The 19,448-nt window shown below is 41.6% G+C and overlaps 1 protein-coding gene and 1 pseudogene across 4 annotated transcripts in view; one reads left to right on the top strand and one right to left on the bottom strand.

The window, feature by feature from the left end:
- Positions 1-17,760, top strand: part of SLC37A3 (solute carrier family 37 member 3) — a 43,853-nt gene extending 26,093 nt beyond the window's left edge. For 3 of the 4 annotated variants that reach the window (XM_059711967.1, XM_059711968.1, XM_059711969.1), the window contains exons 7-15: positions 3,363-3,459; positions 5,739-5,823; positions 6,507-6,685; positions 8,921-9,062; positions 10,815-10,916; positions 11,509-11,556; positions 12,566-12,717; positions 14,678-14,743; positions 16,438-17,760. In XM_059711967.1, coding sequence (XP_059567950.1) covers positions 3,363-3,459; positions 5,739-5,823; positions 6,507-6,685; positions 8,921-9,062; positions 10,815-10,916; positions 11,509-11,556; positions 12,566-12,717; positions 14,678-14,743; positions 16,438-16,530 — 964 coding nt within the window. In that variant the 3' untranslated portion in view covers positions 16,531-17,760. The remainder of the gene's footprint in view (positions 1-3,362; positions 3,460-5,738; positions 5,824-6,506; positions 6,686-8,920; positions 9,063-10,814; positions 10,917-11,508; positions 11,557-12,565; positions 12,718-14,677; positions 14,744-16,437) is intronic. The other variant, XM_059711970.1, reaches the window with a different exon arrangement.
- A 494-nt stretch (positions 17,761-18,254) lies between these two features.
- LOC132242833 (dynein light chain Tctex-type 1-like) lies at positions 18,255-18,936 on the bottom strand (annotated as a pseudogene).
- Between the last annotated feature and the right edge of the window lie 512 nt (positions 18,937-19,448).

The following is a 19,448-nucleotide window of genomic DNA, read 5'->3' as shown; positions in this document are numbered from 1 at the left end:
GGATGGAGATAAGTTCAGACACCCAAAGACTTGGCTTTGTTGTATGCCAGTATATGTGACACTCCAATTTCAGGAATATTATTAATTTGAATTTCTATAATTTTTGTAGATGAATATTTGTGTTGTGAGATACACATTTATCTTATCGATGGCTCTATCTTTTCTGTTTGTTTACACGTTTACGTCGGGGACAGTTGTGCACCAGAATTGTCCACCAGCTCAGTGATCTGCGCGTGCTCTGATCTAGCCTCTCGCTTTCCAGCTTCCCTGGTTTCACAATGGGGGAGGCTTGCTGGCTGTAACGTTGTGAAAGTTCACCTATAAAATGTCTGTGATCAGAATAAGCACCACTTAATGAGAATGCTCTGATGATATTTCAGTGTGCTAGTAATTCTATTTCTTACTCTAGCATCACTGGTTTAACAGAATTGATTTTGAGAGGCTCTTGTTCCCCCTATCATACTTTAGTTTTCTTTTGGAGTGGATGATGCTGTCTGCTCATGTGCTATTTATTGTTATTAAGACTTTTAAGGTAATTTTTTTCCATATACGATTTTTTAAAATTATACAGATGCTACTTGTTTATTGTAGACAGACTGGATAATATAAATGAGCAAAGAGAAATAAAGATAAAACCACCTGAAATCCTATCAACTAAAGATAATTACTTTGACATGTATCAGTTTGAGATAATTTTTATCTGAGTTTTTATAAATTGGATGACACTGAGTGTTTGATAGCAGTGACTGGGCAGGCTGATCATTTCCTTATTTCTTTGGATCAGTTACAAAGAAACAAATATTCAAGAAAGTTGTCACAGTTTCTGTTTGAAAGTAAGAACATTTGTTTTTAAACAAGTAACATTAGTGAGTGAAGTTGACAATGCACTGCTTGGGACACAGTGACTTTTCCTATGAAACATAACAAGAAACCACAAAGTGCTAGTAAGACTATGACAACTTAAAGTCACAGTTATTTTCAGCCAGCTTTGTAAACACTTGTCTTCGGCCAGCAGGTTCAGTCTGGCCTTCTGACTCTTTCCTCCAGAACACTCTTGACAGATCTTAATATTTAAGAGGATTGGGCATTTTAGCACCGGGGAGGAGCATAGAGATCATCTGGTTCAAGTCATTTGTTTCCAAGTGAAAAAAGTTGGGGCTCAGCGGAATGCAGTGATCTATTGAGGCCATTGCCCACAGAGCTGTTACCTTGGGAGAGTCAGGCCCCTTCTGGTTGTCAGGGTCAGAGGTAGTCACACACATTGGTGTGCAGCATGGAGCCCTTTCCTGTACATCACTGCACTCAGTCCTTGCAGAGCTGTCACAGGCTCTCCCAGTTGAGAACACTGAGCCTTCGCTGTAACTTACTTGAAATTAACAGCTGGAGGTAGCAGCCTCATACTTGTGAACAACCTGTATTTTTCAGTGTGGCTTCCCCGTTCATTTCTAAGATTCCTTCTGTCTCGATGAGACAATAAAAATGTTTAAGGAGTTAGATAATCTAGCACAGTGTGTTATTAATATGTATCAAATAGATAAAATACAAATGTGAACTTTTCAAAAATTAACTTTTTAATCCCTTTTTCTTTCACCAGCCTCACTGCCAGTGGCTATGTTCAGAGCTAATTCATTTTTCTCCAAGATGTGTGTAAAAGCTAGTTTCCCTTCCACCAGACTCTTCCTCTCCCCATCCATCTTTTAAAATGGCTTTATTGAGTTGTACAATAAGTTGCATGTGTTTAAAATGTATTATTTGATGAGTTTTGGCAAGAATACACCTGTAAAACCATCATCACAGTTAAAATATTGGACAATCCACCCCCTCCCCACAAGTTTCTTTGTGCTCCTTGGCAATTCCTCCTCCCAACACACACCCCCACTGCCATCTCCAGGCAACTACTGATCTGCTTTCTGTCACTCTAGGTTAATTAGGATTGTCTAAACTTGTGTATAAATGGAGTCACACACTATGTACTCGTTCTTTTTATTTATTTATTTTTTAAAATATATTTTGTTGATTTTTACAGAGAGGAAGGGAGAGGGATAAAGAGTTAGAAACATCGATCAGCTGCCTCCTGCACACTCCCCACTGGGGATGTGCCCACAACCAAGGTACATGCCCTCGACTGGAATTGAACCTGGGACCCTTGAGTCCGCAGGCCGATGCTGAGCCAAACCAGCTAGGGCTGTACTCTTTCTTGTTTGTCTTCTTTCACTCACGATAATTTGAGATTCAGATTCACTCATGTTGCATATATTGATAGTCCATTCCTTTTCATAGCTGAATAATAATTCATTGTACCACAGTTTGGTGATCTGTCCACGTGCTGATGAACATTTGGGGTGTTTTCAGTTTGGGGCTCATAAATAAAGCCACTGTGGACAAACGCTTTCATTTCAAATTCTTGTATGGACAAATGCTTTCATTTCCTTTGGATAAATACCTTGAATAGATTGGCAGGATCATATGATAGGTATTCTTATACCTTTTTAAGAAATTGGTAGTCTCTTCCATGTGGTTGTACCATTTTACATTTCTACCAGCAGAGTGTAAAGTGTTCTAGTTCCTGTATATCTTTGCCAACACTTGGTATGCTCAGTCTTTTTTATTTTAGCTATTTTGTAGCTGAATCATGATACCTCATTGTGGTTTTAGTTTTCGTTTCCCTAATGTGTGATGTTGAGCATCTTTATATCCACCAGGAGAGGAACGGAGAGGGAGAGATGGAAACATCAATGATGAGAGAGAATTGTCGATCGGCTGCCTCCTGCACGCCCCCTACTGGAAATTGAGCCTGCAACCTGGGCATGTGCCCTTGACTGGGATCCAACCTGGGACGCTTCAGTCCGCAGGTCTACACTCTATCCACTGAGCCAAACCAGCTAGGGCTGTAGAGCATCTTTTTATGTGCTATTTTATCATATTTTTTATATGTGAAGTATCTATTACAATCTTTTGTCCCTTCTAAAAAAAAATTTTATTTTGAGATGATTGAAGATTCATACTCTAACATTTTGTTGCATTGTCTGTTTTCATATTATTGAATTTTGAGAGTTCTTTATATGTCAGATACAAATCTTATCAGATATGTGATATGTAATATTTTCTCTTCTAGTCTGTGGCTTGTCTTTTTAAATTCTCTGAATAGTTTCTTTTGATGAGCCCCAAATTAAACTTTAGTATAATAGTCATAGAGTTGGAAGAGACGTGATGTTTTGTCATGTGGGTGTACTTAAATCTTAAAAATAGAACGTTAATTCTCTGTGTTGTGAACCTTTTTGTTTTGGCAATTTTGTATTTGAACCCTGAATCAAATCCCTTCTTATTCTGTTGTCTTCTGTGTTCTGCTGTCTCCATCTTAGCCGAGGCGTTGTTTTTGGTCTCTGGAGTGCCTGTGCTTCGGTGGGCAACATTTTGGGAGCGTGCCTGGCCTCTTCTGTTCTGCAGTATGGTTATGAGGTAGGTATTTCTTTCTTAGCATTTTCTCAAGCACATAAATGTTTTGGTTTTTTTAGGAAATAATGCTGTGGCCATTTAAATCGCATTGAGCTGTGTCTGGGTAAGACAAGGCTTGTGATAAAAGTGAACAAACTTGCGCAGCCAGAGTGGCTCAGTGGTTGAATGTTGACCCACATGTACCAGGAGGTCACGGTTTAAATCCGGGTCAGGGCACATGCCCAGTTTGTGGGCTTAATCCCCAGTAGGGGGTGTGCAGGAGGCAGTTGATCAATGATTCTCTCTCATCAGTGATGTTTCTATCCCTTTCTCCCTCTCCCTTCCTCTCTGAAACCAATAAAAATATATTTTTAAAAATTATAAAAAGAAAATAAAGAAAACTTGACAAATGGAAACATATAGCAACATTATTCCTGAAGAATACCCAAGTCTAAAGACATATAATCAGGAAAAGGTATTTGCAACTCGTTAGAGATAAAGAGCTGATCTTCCTAATATAAACAAGCACCCACAGATTGATAAGAAAAAGACCAACAACACAGGAAAAAAGGTAAAGGACTTGGACGTCTAGTTGGTAAAAAGGGACTAGGAATACCTTACAAACACATGAAAAGAAATTCCACTTCCCTTATAACTTTATTCCATTAATATCATTAAGCTCCTCTAAGGGCCTCTAGGCGGTAGAGAGTGTACATGGGGCTAAAACTCTTTGCCCTTTATGGAGCTAGGTGGTAGTCCTCAGAGAAATGCAATTAAAGGAACTGCACTGAATGTTTATTAGATTGGTAAAAACCCAAAAGTGTGATAATACGTTGTGTTTATGAGGATGTGGAAAAACCGGCATTGCAGTTGGCAAAGTGAATAACTCCTCTCGGGGTCAGTATGGGACAGTCTCTCAAAACTGCAGCTGTTCTGCCCGTGAAGGGGCTCTCCGCCCTCAGGAATGAACCCCACAGGTGAAAATGCTTTGGCAGGCACAGTGATATGCGACAAGGTCACTTATTTCAGTGTGTGCCACAGCAGAACGTTGGTAACGAATGTCAGCCAAAAGGGAAATAGTTACCTTGGGATACACCTGTTCAGTGGGATGCTGTGCAGCTGTGAAATAGGATTGCAAAGCTCTCTCTGTATCGATAGGGAACTATCTCAATGGTGTATATTAAGTGAAAAAAGCAGGGATGCTAAACAGTGAGTATTGAATGACGCCATTCAATATGTAAAATGGAGGAAGAAGTCAAGAGTACATATTTGTATTGGCTTGTATGTTTCTAAAGCAATCTCTGGAAAGTAAAAATACAGTAATAATGGTTATATGCTGGGAAAATGAGGATTGAGTGGACAGGAGAAGGGGTGTGGGGAGAGTTTTTACATCTTTTTGTTGCTTAAATCATGTAAATGTGTTGCTTATTCAGAAACCTAAATAATTAAAAGTAGGTAAGTTGCTCTTTTTTTTTTTTTTAAATATTTTTTATTGGTTTCAGAGAGAAAGGAAGTGGGAGAGAGAGATAGAAACATCAGTGATGAGAGAGGATCACACTGGGGATGGAGCCCATAGCCTGGGCATGTGCCTTGACTGGGAATCAAACTGTAACCTCCTGGTTCATAGGTCAATGCTCAACCACTGAGCCATGCCGGCCGGGCCCAAATCAGTTTTATATTCCTGTTACGTCTCAGCAGAAGCCCTCTTCCTTGACTGTGAGGATGGCTTTCCATCTCACTCCCACCCTCTGCCTTTGCTTCGGTTGTACCCAGAAAGATGGTCAATTGCTTTGATCTTCAGCTTTTCCTTAACGCATTGTGCAGCTACTTCATCCTCTTAAGCGGTTTCCTTCTTCTAAATTCTTGTACATGGTTTTTTATTAGGATTTGGCTTCCTCATGTATTCAGCTACATGCTGCCTTATATTATTGTTGTGTTTATTGTTTGATCCCCGTAACTGGGTAGAATATCATCAATGGCAGATATGTCTCTTTTGGGAGGCCGTGCAATGCAAAGAATAAGATTTTTAGAGTTAGTCCTGATTTCACAGTCATACCACTCAGTGTTCAGGGGACCTTAATTATCCTCTCTGAGCCTCAGAGTGTCATTGGGAAAATCTAAGAGAAAACATAAGTGAAACATAGCTCAGTACCTGCCTGGCACAGGCTAAGCACTCAACACTCATTTTCTTCCCAGTGTCCCATCCTTCCCGCCCCGTTCCTCACCCTCCGCCTCCCACCTTGCACACGTGTCTCTGATGAGTGTCCCAGACACATAAGGAGCATCTGCCCTCTTCCCTCTAGTACGCCTTTCTGGTGACGGCGGCCGTGCAGTTTGCTGGTGGGGTCGTCATCTTCTTTGGACTCCTGGTGTCACCTGAAGAAATTGGTGAGGACAAGCTGTCGCTTCTGTTACTGTTATGGGCGAAGAGAAGTCTGAGGCCAGGACAGTTAGTCTCTTTTCTCCTAGGAGAACTGTGAGCTCCTTGCAGTGGGTTAAAGGAGCAGTATTGCTGTTGTGTCTTGGGTCCAGCTAAGCCCACCGTAGCTGCACGTGTTTGAGGGGAGTGAGGCTCACCTGTTACAGATATAGGGAAAACTCATTTGCAAGTGAGTTTTATAATTGAGATGTATTTCTAATTTCACTTTTTGAGACAGATTTCTTTCATAAAAATAATTTAGTGTGATATTTATCTCTTGTTAAATACAGAATTTGTACAAGCGAAACCACAGAAGCAAATACATGTATGATTCTATCCTTTGAATATTATTAGAGGTACATCAGGTTAATAGTATGTAATTGACTCCTTTTTGTACATGAGAGAGCTAGAGTAATTTAGTTGAGAACACATTGCTTTGAAGCCAGATAAAGTGAAATTAAAATCCCAGGTTTGTTGTGATGTTGACCTTAATTGACCTTAGTTGAACTTGGCCAGTGAACCTGGTTGCTTCTTCTATGAAGTGCAAATAAAATAATATTGACCCCATAAGTAATGATACATGCAAAGCACTTAGCACAACACCAGGCACCTAGAAGGCACTCTGTAAATGATGCTGTTACTGTGGTTTTAGGTCTCCCAGGTATTGAGGCAGAAGAAAACGTCGAAGAAGACTCACACAAGCCATTAATCAATGGTGCTGAAAATGAAGATGAATATGAGCCTAATTATTCAGTCCAAGAAGGCAGCACTATCACCCAAGTCAAGGCAATAAGCTTTTATCAGGCTTGTTGCCTTCCTGGAGTTATACCGGTAAGGATCGTTCAAATCTCCTTGCCACAACCAGTGAGCTATTATAGCTGGAGATGACCTCTACCTGGGACAAAGCATCGTTAAGTATTTAGATTCTCTTGGATACTTTATTTTAGAAATACTTTCAGAGGAATAGTGGATAGTGCCCCTCAACTTATTTTTATATTAGCAACACTGGAAATTTCTTCTCACATCTAAGCAGAGGTTGGCAAACCTTTTCTGTGAAGAGCCAGAGAGTAATGTGTTTAGCTTTGTGGGGACTGCACAGTCTCTGTTACAACGACTTAACTCCAGAGCAAAAGAAATGAATGAATGGGCATGCCAGATTTGGCCCTGAGCCCTAGCTTGCTGACCCTGACCTAGCATTTGAGTAAGAAGGCAAAGTTGGTATTTTTAAATATATACTTTATGTCCTGTTGCAGTATTAGAAAATTATGTGTCAACCAAGAGGGGTTTTGAATGGGTCGTTAAATCTGCCCTATTTGCTGATATTCTTATTCTAGGAAGAAACACTTGTTTGCCCTTTTATGAAAAGGCCCAGAGCAGAATACTCCACAGTATTTCTTGGTAATGCATTCCAGTGTTTCCACAACCTTTATAGCCAGGAGAATTTTCTAACGTCTAAACTAAATCCCTTCTGCTGCAGTTTTTCTGTCTTGATGTTTCGGGCGCTCTAGCACGGGAGTGGAAGTTAAGAGGCCTAGGTTATGTTTCCAGCTTACCCACTAACTGTCTGTGAGGCCTGGGGTAAGTCACTCAGCCCACCCTTGTGTCTCACTTCCCCTTCCCGTGGAGCACACCAGTCCTCCCTGGGTCTAGAATGGGTTATGGCACTGTGAACACGCACTGGCTCTTATTTAATTGCTCAGTGGTAGCCCCTGAGCTAGACTGAGTCTGCAGGTTGTCATATTTCATGCTCATCAGTTCCCTTTTGCCTATGCCCCAAGCTCAGTAAGAGAACTGACATTTGCAAATGGATTGTTAATATACGTTAAAATGTAAGTTCCCACGATTTTTAAAAAGATGATGTATAAGGTTCATGCAAGTTCCTTTAGTCCTGTTCTTATGCTAAAGATCAGTATTTTTAATTAGTTATTAAATAGATTACTAGTTAGTAATAGATTCATTTCTGAGACCTTAAAAATTTGTTGTGATTAAATATGGACTCTTTCACTATTCCTTTGTATTTCCCAAACTGTTTTTTCCTGACATGGATAGGGATGTAAAGGAAATCTAGTTAACTTAATTCCTTTGTCTCTGTAACAGGCTGTCTGGACAGAATGCACTCATGACTGGGACTTGGCTCTCTAGGGGGTGGCTGTGGCCCGGCCAGGGAAGCTGTTTTAAACAAGTGATACCTAGGGAATAACTGGCAGCTCCAGGGAAAAGAATATACTAGCCAGACACCCTTTGAAGTCAGTCTCTCTGTTCCTCCCCCTTTTCCTTTGATGCTAAATGTCAGGATTTCCTGGTAATAACGCGTTGAATATAGGAGTCTTAGTGCCACTGCCGTCGTAAGGCAGCGGCACCTTTTATTCCTCAAAGTAGAACCACAAGGCCCAAGACAATCATGTTCCTTTCTTTTTGACTCACTAAAGATACTCTTTTTTTTTTTTTTTTTTTTTTTTAAATATTCTTTGCTTTTCCACTAGATGTGGGAATATAAAGCTTTTGGAAACTATAATGTGAAAGTAGTTGTAATATTGATGCTTTTCTTAGACCTTGGAACTATAGTTTAGTCATGTTATTCTCCATGGTTCATAATATTAACTTTGCAGGAAATAGAAGAACCAAAATAGTTCGGCTGCTTGCAATAGAAGCTGTGAGGTTTACTGGGTTTATTTGCTATGGTTAATGCTAGTTGGTGGCATGAATACCTTTAATCTTTGTCTAAATTAAGAAATATGAGTATGTGCCCTGCCTTACAGGTTCAAAACACTGGTTTGCTTCTACCAGAGAACTGAAAGGAGAAAAAAAGGGAGGGTTAGGAGATGGTCATCTGTGTTTTCTATTCCCAAGGCCTGTTGTAAATGCCTTTCTAGTAGTTAATAGGGATAAAGAGAAGAGGGAGACTAGGTAAACTCAGGCCAATAGGAATTTGTAGAAAAGTTTAATTTTACAGTAAGGCTATCCGTCCCAAACTTCTCCATTTTGTTTTGCTGTTTAGTGACATTAGAAACTGTGGCCCTGCTGTGCAGTTTGTTCCTTACTGATAGTTGAATGTGTTTCTTGCAGTACTCACTCGCCTATGCCTGCTTGAAGTTAGTGAACTACTCCTTCTTCTTCTGGTTGCCCTTTTACCTGAGCAACAACTTTGGGTGGAAGGAGGCTGAAGCTGACAAGCTGTCCATTTGGTACGATGTCGGAGGGATTATAGGTAATGCCTGTGATGCATCTTTTTCTATAGTAGTTATGAAGTCTGACATCATTTCAAGTTTTATTACTTATTCTACAGCCATTTTCCCTAAACTGTCCTACCAGTAAACAGCCAAACTCTTAAAAAAAAGTTTGTATAAAAGATCCAGCCTATGGCAGCCTGTGACTTATGGGGCCCTTACGCTCAGACCTTTGTTGATGGATCTGTTCTCTTGTCGTCTTAGGATGTTTCCCTCTGTGACCTCTTTTAATGTAACCCTTGCATACACTTTTGGTAAATCTTAGCTCTTAGCTATGCACATTAGTTAGTGTATAGATTGTAAGATCATGGAGGTGGGAATAATAGCAGGGATTGATATTTGTGAATATTTTATAGCTGCTTTGTATATAGATTTTAGTAATGACTTTTAATTATAGCTGGAAGTATAAACAGGGAAGTAAGAAACTTTAAGATAGGCGTTCAGAATGCATTTTAGTGGGTGTGACTTAAATGGCTATGACAAAGCCTTAACATCCTTTCTGTAATGTTTACATGTAGAATTGTGGTAAGACTGAACTACCCTGAGCCCGTGAAAGCACCTGGTGTAGCCATAGGTGATATACTACCATTGTATTTGAACTTGTTTGCCCTCTTCTTAGATCCAGAGTCAAAGGTGAGGTTGCCACCTTTAGACCTGACCATGCTTCTGTGTCTTACTATCTGATGAAGATGTACCAGATGTCCCCTAGCGCCTAGAACTAACATGGGACTGTATTTAAATGCAACTGTGTTGCTTGAAGAGTTCATATCACCTCTTTTTATTTTTTATTTTTTTTAATATATTTTATTGATTTTTAAAAAAAAATATAGTTAATGATTTTGTACAGAGAGGAAGGGAGAGGTATAGAGAGTTAGAAACATCGATCAGCTGCTTCCTGCACACCCCTAACTGGGGATATGCCTGCAACCAAGGTACATGCCCTTGACCGGAATCGAACCTGGGACCTTTCAGTCCGCAGGCCGACACTCTATCCACTGAGCCAAACCGGTTAGGGCCTCTTTTTATTTTTATTTATTTATTTTAAACCTCGCCAGAGGATACACTTACTGATCCCAAAGAGGGAGGAAGGGAGAGAGGGAGGGAATGTAGGGAGGGGTGGAAAAAAGAGAGAGAGATAGGGGCGGGAGGGGAGAGAAAGAGAAACATTGATGTAGCACATTGATTAGTTGCCTTCTGTATGTGCAATATAGGTATGTGCCCTAAACAGGAATCGAACCTTCAAACCTTTGGGACGATGCTCCAACCAACTGAGCCACCTGGCCAGGGCAACATGTCACCTCTTTTTAAACATCAGGACCTGATAGTTATTATTAAGCCATAATTTCTGCATTTAATTGTAGTGAATATTTATTGGCTGCTACTAATAGCCTATGAGGCATGGTCCTTAATCATCTTTTAAATAAAAAGCAAAAAAAATCTGAAAAACCTTCACAGCTGGTTAGAGAAGAGAAACAAGGGGCAGTGGGTGGCCTTGGTGATTTTCCCTTTTTCCTTTTTTGGTGTCTGATTCGTGGTGCCCTGTCCCCATCAGCCATTGTGAGTCATCTTCCTGAAAAGAAATTATGGAGGAAACGTAGGAGAGTCCGCCATCTTTCTGGATAGACCAGTGTTAGGATCTGGATAGCGGGTGGAGGGTACCTGAAGAGCACGTTTCAGGTAACCGAGCTAAATTATAAATGATTTTGACTATGATGCACTCTTTGTGCCTAAAGGTGGAACTCTGCAAGGCTTCATCTCTGATGTGTTACAGAAGAGAGCACCCGTTTTGGCTCTGAGTCTGTTTCTGGCAATTGGGTCCCTGGTTGGATACAGTCGTGAGTATTCCCTTGCAATTAAATGTCCTGATCTCTTAGGACTAAGGCATTTGCCTTGAGTCAGTGGTCAGCCCGGGGTTGATCCTGGAGCCCAGCTAGCTACAAAGGCATGCTGGAGACCTTTGTATTGTCCTGTGACTACCTGGTGGAAGTATCATCACACAGTTTTATTTGTGTCGGGAAGGAAACTGGCATCTCTTCTGCTTTGTTGGTTTGTTTAAAAGGTTGCTTGGGAGGGTATATGCTTTGTTTGAGGGTCGGCTCCAGAGGAACAGCATTAGAGCCAATAAAACAATAAAAGGGAAAAGGTTTCAAAAGAGGAAAGATGGTCATTAGTGACTTTGGTGTATGTCCCTTAAGATGCTGCTGAGATTGGAGTAGGGTCTTTCCGTAGCTTTTAGAAGTCTCATTAGCTTGAGCAGCAGCAAGAGACAGACATTACAAATAAAAGTTGGAAGAGGCCGTGAAAGAGTTGTATCCCTTTGTTGTGTCTGGGTGTGATCTTCGAGGTCACAGAGACCCAGGTCTTTGTGGACTGTCCCGTGGAGGCACACGTGATGCGCTTTTACTGTCAGCATGTCTTTCCTCACAGGTTCTCCAAACAACAAGTCCATCAATGCACTTCTGATGGCTGTTACAGGTATGGCATCTGGCTCCATTTCACTGTTGTATTTCCTCTGTAAGCAAAAAGGGAAAAAGGAAACGGTTTCCCTCAGTTTGAGTTACACTAAAACCTTAATTACAGAGAATTCAGTTGGTGAAAGGAAAGACAGACACAGCAGATTCTGTTTCTCTGCTGTTACGTGACCTCCTCAGTCCTTCAGTTACAGAATCACCTTTGGACAGAGGTGTCCTAACTGTTTTGATCGCTGCCCCAGCTTCTCACATCACTTCCGGAAGTGGCCTAGGAAGCTGCCACCTTGGAAACCAATTCAGCAGCTTTCAAAGAGCCCCTCAGAGCTAGATTTTCCTCCTGTGTTGGAATTGGTCAGCATTTCTTCACTTCAGCCCCAGATGAAACAGTTGAGTGTGTATAGGGGCCATGTTATAGAAAAATTCCTTATTTTTAAACTTTAGATTGTACTCAGCATAGGGAGAGCTGCTCATGCCACCCGAGGCTCATGGAACTGATTGCAGCGTGTTAAGGGATTCACGCGGGCCAACTCCTGCACGGTCCTTGGATGGCTTCCCTGAGAGCAGTGCAGAGAGAACCACCTGCACCGTTTAAATAGCTTTTTCTCTTCTCTCTCCTTTTTTCATTATGTTTGGTTGACTTTGGTAGTCAGATGCTCTGTGATCCACCTCTATGACATAACTTGACAAGCTAGTGCAACTAGTTAGTAATGAATGCACACTTCACAGGATTAGAAAGACTATGTGTTCACTATATTTTCTATATGTTTGGTTTCTGTAAAATATACTAGTGTGTCATGTAATTCAAGAAGGGATTTCAGAAAAGTGGATGGTAATTAATTTGAAGATGTTACTACCTGGGAGAGTTTTCATTTTTACTGGTTATTTTTCCCTTTTTTTTCTGTTTCTCTCCGACATAGTGACTAAAATTGTGGGATAAGTGTTTGCCTTATTCACTGGATTCCTAGTGGGGTTATGAATAGTGTTTTAATAAAAACCTCTTTGTGTATGACTAGGATTTTTTATTGGCGGACCTTCTAATATGATTAGCTCTGCTATCTCTGCTGACTTGGGTCGCCAAGAGCTCATCCAAGGCAGCAGTGAGGCTTTGGCGACGGTCACAGGAATTGTTGACGGAACTGGGAGCATTGGAGCTGCGGTGGGCCAGGTAAGTGAGCAGGAGAGGGGTTGAAATTGAGTGTTAAGTAGTCCTTCATCTAGTGGAAAAATTTATAACTGCCCGCTGGGCCACAGTAGGTGGCACTCTTGCGCTGTAGTGTGATGTGCTGAGAGCCTGGGCTTGAGAACCTGGAGGTTTGGTTCTCTCTAAGGGCCAGTTGTACTGGGAGCCTGGGGTTGAGTCCTCTCTAAGGGCCAGCTGTACTGGAAGCCCTTTCTGGGGTTGAGTCCTTTCTGAGGTCCATCTGGAAGGTGCCTCTACATTTTTAGTTCCTTTTTTCCACTTTTACTTCCAGATTCTTCCTTTCTGGAAATAAGCTCACACCTCATCAGGTAGATCCTTCAGTCCCAGCCTGCTACCCCCTGCTTTCTAGCCTGAACTTGGCACCCAAGGAGGCCATGAGACACATGCTTCTCATTATTCCCCACCTGACGTGTAAACCCTACCAAACACACATGTACACGTGCTCATTACATGGGTCCCCACCAGAAGTGGCCAGGGATCTGCAGCTGCTCTGACTCACTTTCCCTGCTTCCTACAACATTCTAAGTCATTAGGGAAATATAAATAAAAACCAGAGTGTAATACCACTTCATACCTATTAGGATAGGTATAATTTAAAAACACACACATACAAAATAACAAGTATTTATGAAGCCATGGAGAAGTTGGAGTTTTCATACATTGCTGGTGAAAATGTAAAATGTTAAAGCTGTTATAGAAAACTAGTGGTTCTAAAGTAAGTTAAACATGAGAATTGCCGTGTGGTCCAGCAGTTCCACTCTGAGGTATATACCCCTAGGAGTGGAATTTCAATGAATTGAAAACAGGGTTTCAGATATTCGTATGCCAGCGTTCATTGCAGCACTATTTATAATAGTCAAAAGGTGGAAACAACTCAAGTGTTGACCAAACAACTCAAGGTGACTGGAGAAACAAAATGTGGTATCTAGAATAATAAAAGCATAATATGCTAATTAGACCAAACAGCTGAACAACTGGATGACCTTCTGGACGAAGCCTCGGCCGCGAGGGCCAAGCCCCTTGCACAAATTTCATGCATCGGGCCTCTAGTATCTACATAATGGAATATTACTCAGCCATGAAAAGGAATGAAGTTCTGATACGTAGTACAACATGGCTGAACCTTCAAAACAGTATTCTAAGTGAAATAAACCGGACACAAAGGGTAAATACTGTGTGATTCCACTTAACCAGAAATATCCAGAATAGGAAATTCAGAGGCAGAAAGCACATTAGAGGTTACCAGGGACTGGGGAAAAGGGGGGATGGGGAGTTATTGCTTAATGGGTACAGAGGTTCTGTTTGGGTGCTGAAAAATTTTGGAAACAGATGGTGGTGATGGTTATGCAACATTGTGAATGTATTTGATGCCACTGAGTCGTACACCAAAAAATGGTGAAAATGGCAAATTTTATGTTACATATTTTACCATAATAAAAAAAGTAAAGGGGTTAAATGCTATCAGATCCTTTTTATTAATTGAAAGTAAATTAAAAGAATATGTTGTAAAATGTTAAACATACAGTAATTTTATAAGCAAACAGCATAATTGTAAAGTGAGTGATACCCTTAAAAGACAAAGCATTTTTGAAAGCACCAATTATACCTTTCATTGGAAGAAAGAACGGAAGTGACTTGAGGATGTTCATCTTCCTCTCTCAATAGCAAAGTGAATAGAGAGAAACCTTCTGAACTCATGTCTTCTGTTGTGCAGTTTGGGACTCTGCCAGCTTACAAAGTGAAGGCCGTTAATACAGCTCACATAGGAACATGTATGTGAAAGGGCTTTGTAAACTGCAAGACACTATGCAAATCCTGACTCCCTTCTTATTTTCTAGAAGAGCCATGTTTAATCTGCTTACAGCTACTTGATTTTATTAATTCATGAAGGATTAACGTAATAATTTCTTTTTCTCCGTTTTAGTATTTAGTGTCTTTGATCCAGGACAACCTTGGATGGATGTGGGTGTTCTACTTTTTCATTCTCATGGTAAGTGTGTGCCCCCTTTTTTTGAACTAGTAAGTTTTCTTACTGATTTACTTCAAAGCATTTACTTAAATCATTTCTTAAACCAGAAAAATTACTGATTGCTTTTAAAAACCCTTTGTAGCTATAACTGGTTTGGCTCAGTGTATAGAGCGTCGGCCTGCGGACTCAAGGGTCCCAGGTTCAATTCCGGTCAAGGGCATGTACCTTGGTTGCGCGCACATCCCCAGTAGGAGGTGTGCAGGAGGCAGCTGATCGATGTATCTCTCTCATCGATGTTTCTAACTCTCTATCTCTCTCCCTTCCTCTCTGTAAAAAATCAATAAAATATATTTAAATAAAATAAAATAAAAACCCTTTGTAAAAAATAAGATTTTGTCAGTCTAAAAGACATTCTTTTTTCAAGGAAGGAAAGAGCCCTTAGTTTGGCCTTGACCCAAGTCTAATGAGTATTGTCATTTATAAAACCAGAAAAAATGACAAGAGACTTACTTAAAGTATCACCAATCATTAATCGGTCTCTTCCAGGGTACTCTGTGTCTGCTGAATATAATTGGGGAATTCTAAAGGAAATGACAGTGGGCGGGCACCAAGCCACATAGGGTTAAAAAAGAAGCTGTGATTAACACTGTGTCGTGTAGGTTCTAAAAAGAACCTGAGTCTCTTGAGAAAATACCTGTTGTGCCTTAGACCTTCTTGGCTGGAATTTTATCCTGTCTGGGAAATAGCCAATACAGAGTAAGGCCTTGTGCTTTTGAAATACTGCTTTCTGCTGAATAGGCATGTGATGGAGTCTGTCCATTATTGGTGAGACAGTGCTCCAGACAGTTCTGTTTGAGAGCGTCTATGACAGCTTCGTCCACCAGGGGATGCATTCAGTTTGTCCCTAAATCTAGGGCTTCCTAATTGAAGGCAGTCTCAGTCGTCCCAAGTCCAGACACTGCATCTTGTCCAGGGAGTCGGGGGACAGTTCAGCACCGGAGTTCCCTGGTGCCGCCTGCAGGCTTACGTTCTCTGCTGTCACAGAGGATGCTTCCTTCCGCCCAGCTGCCTTCTAGCTTCTGGAGACGGGGGCATGGGGCTCTGTCCACTTCCGACACCCATGCTAAGTAGAGGGCAATGTCTCCTGATGAACTTGCTGCTGTGATCACACTAGAACTTCTAATAGAAAAAAAAAACCTGAATCTATAATAAGAAACACATTTTAAAAATATTTTTATTGATTTCAGAGAGGAAGGGAGAGGGAGAGAGAGATAGAAACATCAGTGATGAAAGAGAATCATTGATCGGTTGCCTCCTGCACACCCCATACTGGGGATCGAACCTGCGACCCAGGCAGATGCTCTGACCGGGAATTGAATTGTGACCTCCTGGTTCATAGGTTGGTGCTCGGCCAGGCCAGGCAAGAAACACTTTTTAAAATCTGAGCCCCAGTATCGATTTTATGTTCCACCCGTCACAAATTATTTAATTTGTGTACCTTAGTTTTTTTATTTGGACACTATAATGTAACATTAAGTATTTTTTAATATTAACTAATTTTCAAAGTTACTTGTTAATTCATTGAAGATTAGATTTATCTTTGTATGAAGTCAGAATGAATGTAATTGTTCAAAGTCATTATGTTCAAAACATGATGCTCCAACAGAATTAATTAAACCGTTACCACACATTTAATGCTTTTCTTCTCTTCACAGACAAGTTGTACAATTGTATTTATTTCGCCATTAATAGTGAGGGAAATGCGTTCTCTTATGCAAGGACGACAAGCTCGCATTCTGAGTGGATGACTGGTGCCCCAGAAGAACAAGAATAATAGGAGACACATTAGGACTATAATTTCTTTTAATTTGTCCCATTTTGGAGTTGTCTTAAGAGCTCCAAAATAACCTCAGATGGCCAAGCCTCTTTCAACAGTGTCAGCCTCTTGTGATGCTGACCAGAGCGAGGTGGGTTATTTTGCTACACTACAGGAATGATCGCTGATGAGTTTTATTGTTGTTTCATGAACGTACAAATGGCCTGTGAATCTGCCGGTGTCTTTGTTGGGCCTGTTGAGGTTTATCCCTTTAACCTTAAAGGCTACATTGGACTTGGACCTTTGTTCTCCAGCCTGGGAAGCTGAGTGACCACAAGCAGCCGCACATGGTTTATATCAAAGTCGGGTTCCGTGAATAGAAAGGCTCGTTGCCTTTTGCTTTGGAAATGAGTTTGCAGAGGGTAGCTCATCTTTGAAGTATCAAATCCTGAGAAGGTGCTCCAGCTGGATCCAGAATAAGCTTGCCTTGGACCAAGAATGCCTTTGTTAATCACGGTGGGAAAAATCATGCTACATGCAGAAGCAGACTAGCTCCAAATTGCTGTCAACTCGTTCTCCACCTTCATTCAAAACTAACTCTGGCTCCTGGCAGGATGGAGTCACCTCAAGGACCATAAGGTGTATCAGTTGTGAACATTCCAACGTGTCACCCACAAGTACTCCAGCCCAGGTTTGCTGTCGGATCCACAAGGAAGTGAATCTGCTCAGCCCTGTTTTCAGAGGACTGACCTCTGTCCCAGCCGGGTGCCTTGAGTAGCCTCAGCAGGAGCCTAGAATTAGAGAGAAAGGAAGGAAGGAGGGACCTTCGTCCTAGTTAGCGGTAGTGTGTGACATGGAATCGCACTAAGGGACCACTGGGGCCTGGAGGGGTTTACATATCTATTCTTTAGAGGTTTGTAGAGTGTCGGTCTTCAGGGCTGTGAATTCTAGACTGATTATCAATATTTCAAGGCCATTCTGGATAAATATTCTAAATTATGTAAGCAAACTAGGGGGGAAATGTGCAATTTTGAGGCCTGCCTAATTTGCTTTGGGTTAGGGAATATTTTTCAGCCTCCTGCTTTATACTCCGAAATGTGGTATGTTTGTGAACTTAATGTTATTTAATCAAGCGGATTTCCAATCAGTTAATTGCTCATTACTGACAAAAAGGGAAAATATGAAACACAGGAAGGGAAAATAAACTGACTTTTATAATAAATGTCTGTCCATCTGGTTATTTAAATTTATACTCTGAGCTCCATGTTTTAGGATGTGACTCATGCCTTATGATTTCCTGCTATTGAGTGTTCCCTGGTGACCACTCACCAGCCCTACAGTGTCGGCAGATTGTACAGTTTCTCCCCTGTAGGTGCAGAGCCAGCCATTTCCATGCTCTTCCCCTTGTGTGAGGTGCTGCTGTGTTTGGATGAGTTGCCTGGTTGTAATTTAAGAATATTGTCTAGATGAACCCCATTCTGATTTTTTACCCTCTTCCTGGAATTTGAGCGAGTATGGAAAATTCGTGTGTTTGAATCACTTCAGAGAGTAGCAACGTTTCCCACGGGCAGATTTGAGTTTTTAGAGCTATTCAGAGTGGAGACAGGTGGCAGGCTAGGCCTCTGACCGCCTCAGGTGCACGATTCCTCTGGCTGAGGGTGTGCTGATCAGAACAGTGCAGTCATTTGGGGTTTTCCTCTACATTTTGAGTGCCACCAAAAACAAAGAGAGTGGGGAAGGTGTTCACTGAATTCACGGCAGGTGGTTAGAAGATGGATGAGAAATGTGGAGACAAGAAGAGGAAGAGCCGGCAGACCAGGAGGTCAGATGGGCAGTCCAGGGGCACTGGCGTTGCAGCACACGTCGTGTTCTGCCGTCACCCGGGGCGGCTCCCGGCAGCAGAGCTGTCCCAGAAGCAGGAACTTGTGTGTGGAATCTGCTCCCTTCTGTAGTTACACGGTTGCAATGTATTAAAATGGTTTTCCCAGTGTGGTGAGTTGGCTTCAAGTCTGTTCTACTGCACTTGTGGTCCACTAATTCACTTCGCTGTGCTGCTCGGTGTTGCCACTGATGGCACTTGCTGCAGCCTCTTTTATAATGTTGCTCACTTCCTCAAAAAAAGCCGTCTCTCCCTCAGCCTGCTGGTCTTCCATCTTCCCCCACGCGTCCCCTCTGCCTTGCCTGGTATGGTCACACCTTTCTTTCCCAACACCAACTGTTGTTTTCTTACCAGTTTAAACTTAGATGCACCTGAGATGAAATTACAAATAACTGGTCAGCACTGAACGACGTTCTATGTTGCACTCCGGATATATTGCGTTACTGTTCTAGTTCTGACCATCTACATAGGGATTAGTGTTAAAGAACTCCCAAGAGTTAACTTCACTTTCTTACTGTTTTTGCCTGAAGAAAAGGCCAGAGTGAGGCTGATTCAGAAGTGGAAATGCATTCTTCGCTGGCAGCTTGCTCTCTGATGTTCACGAGGTTGAAGTAAAATGCTCTGGCCTGCCTTCTCATGTTATACATTTTCTCCTTCCACATAGTTTCAAAGGAAGAAAAGCCCCTCCCCCTTCCTGCCTATCAGTTCCTTCCTGCTACTTGGAGGACCAGAGCCCCACAGTGAACATTCACACAAGAAATGCCTGCATCCCTCCGTGTGGGGGATGCAGGATGCAAGATGCTCCCATCTGCTCCTCCCTTCTCCTGTGAAACCTCCAGAAGTCCTCCTTGCCTCCCATATAAATAACTGAGAAAGCCTTCTCTTATCTCTACTAGTTCTTCTGACTCACATCCTGTTTATCTTTTCACGACCAAATCCTTTGAGTTGGTGTCTGCTGCCTTCCTGGCTGTACTACCACCTTCCTCCTTAACTAGGTAACTAACCAGATCTGTTTGCCCAGGGCGTCCTGG

Source organism: Myotis daubentonii, chromosome 10 (assembly GCF_963259705.1).
Source record: "Myotis daubentonii chromosome 10, mMyoDau2.1, whole genome shotgun sequence".
Classification (NCBI taxonomy): domain Eukaryota; kingdom Metazoa; phylum Chordata; class Mammalia; order Chiroptera; family Vespertilionidae; genus Myotis; species Myotis daubentonii.
Note: the sequence above shows the minus strand (reverse complement) of the source record. Positions and strands in the feature narration are given on the sequence as shown.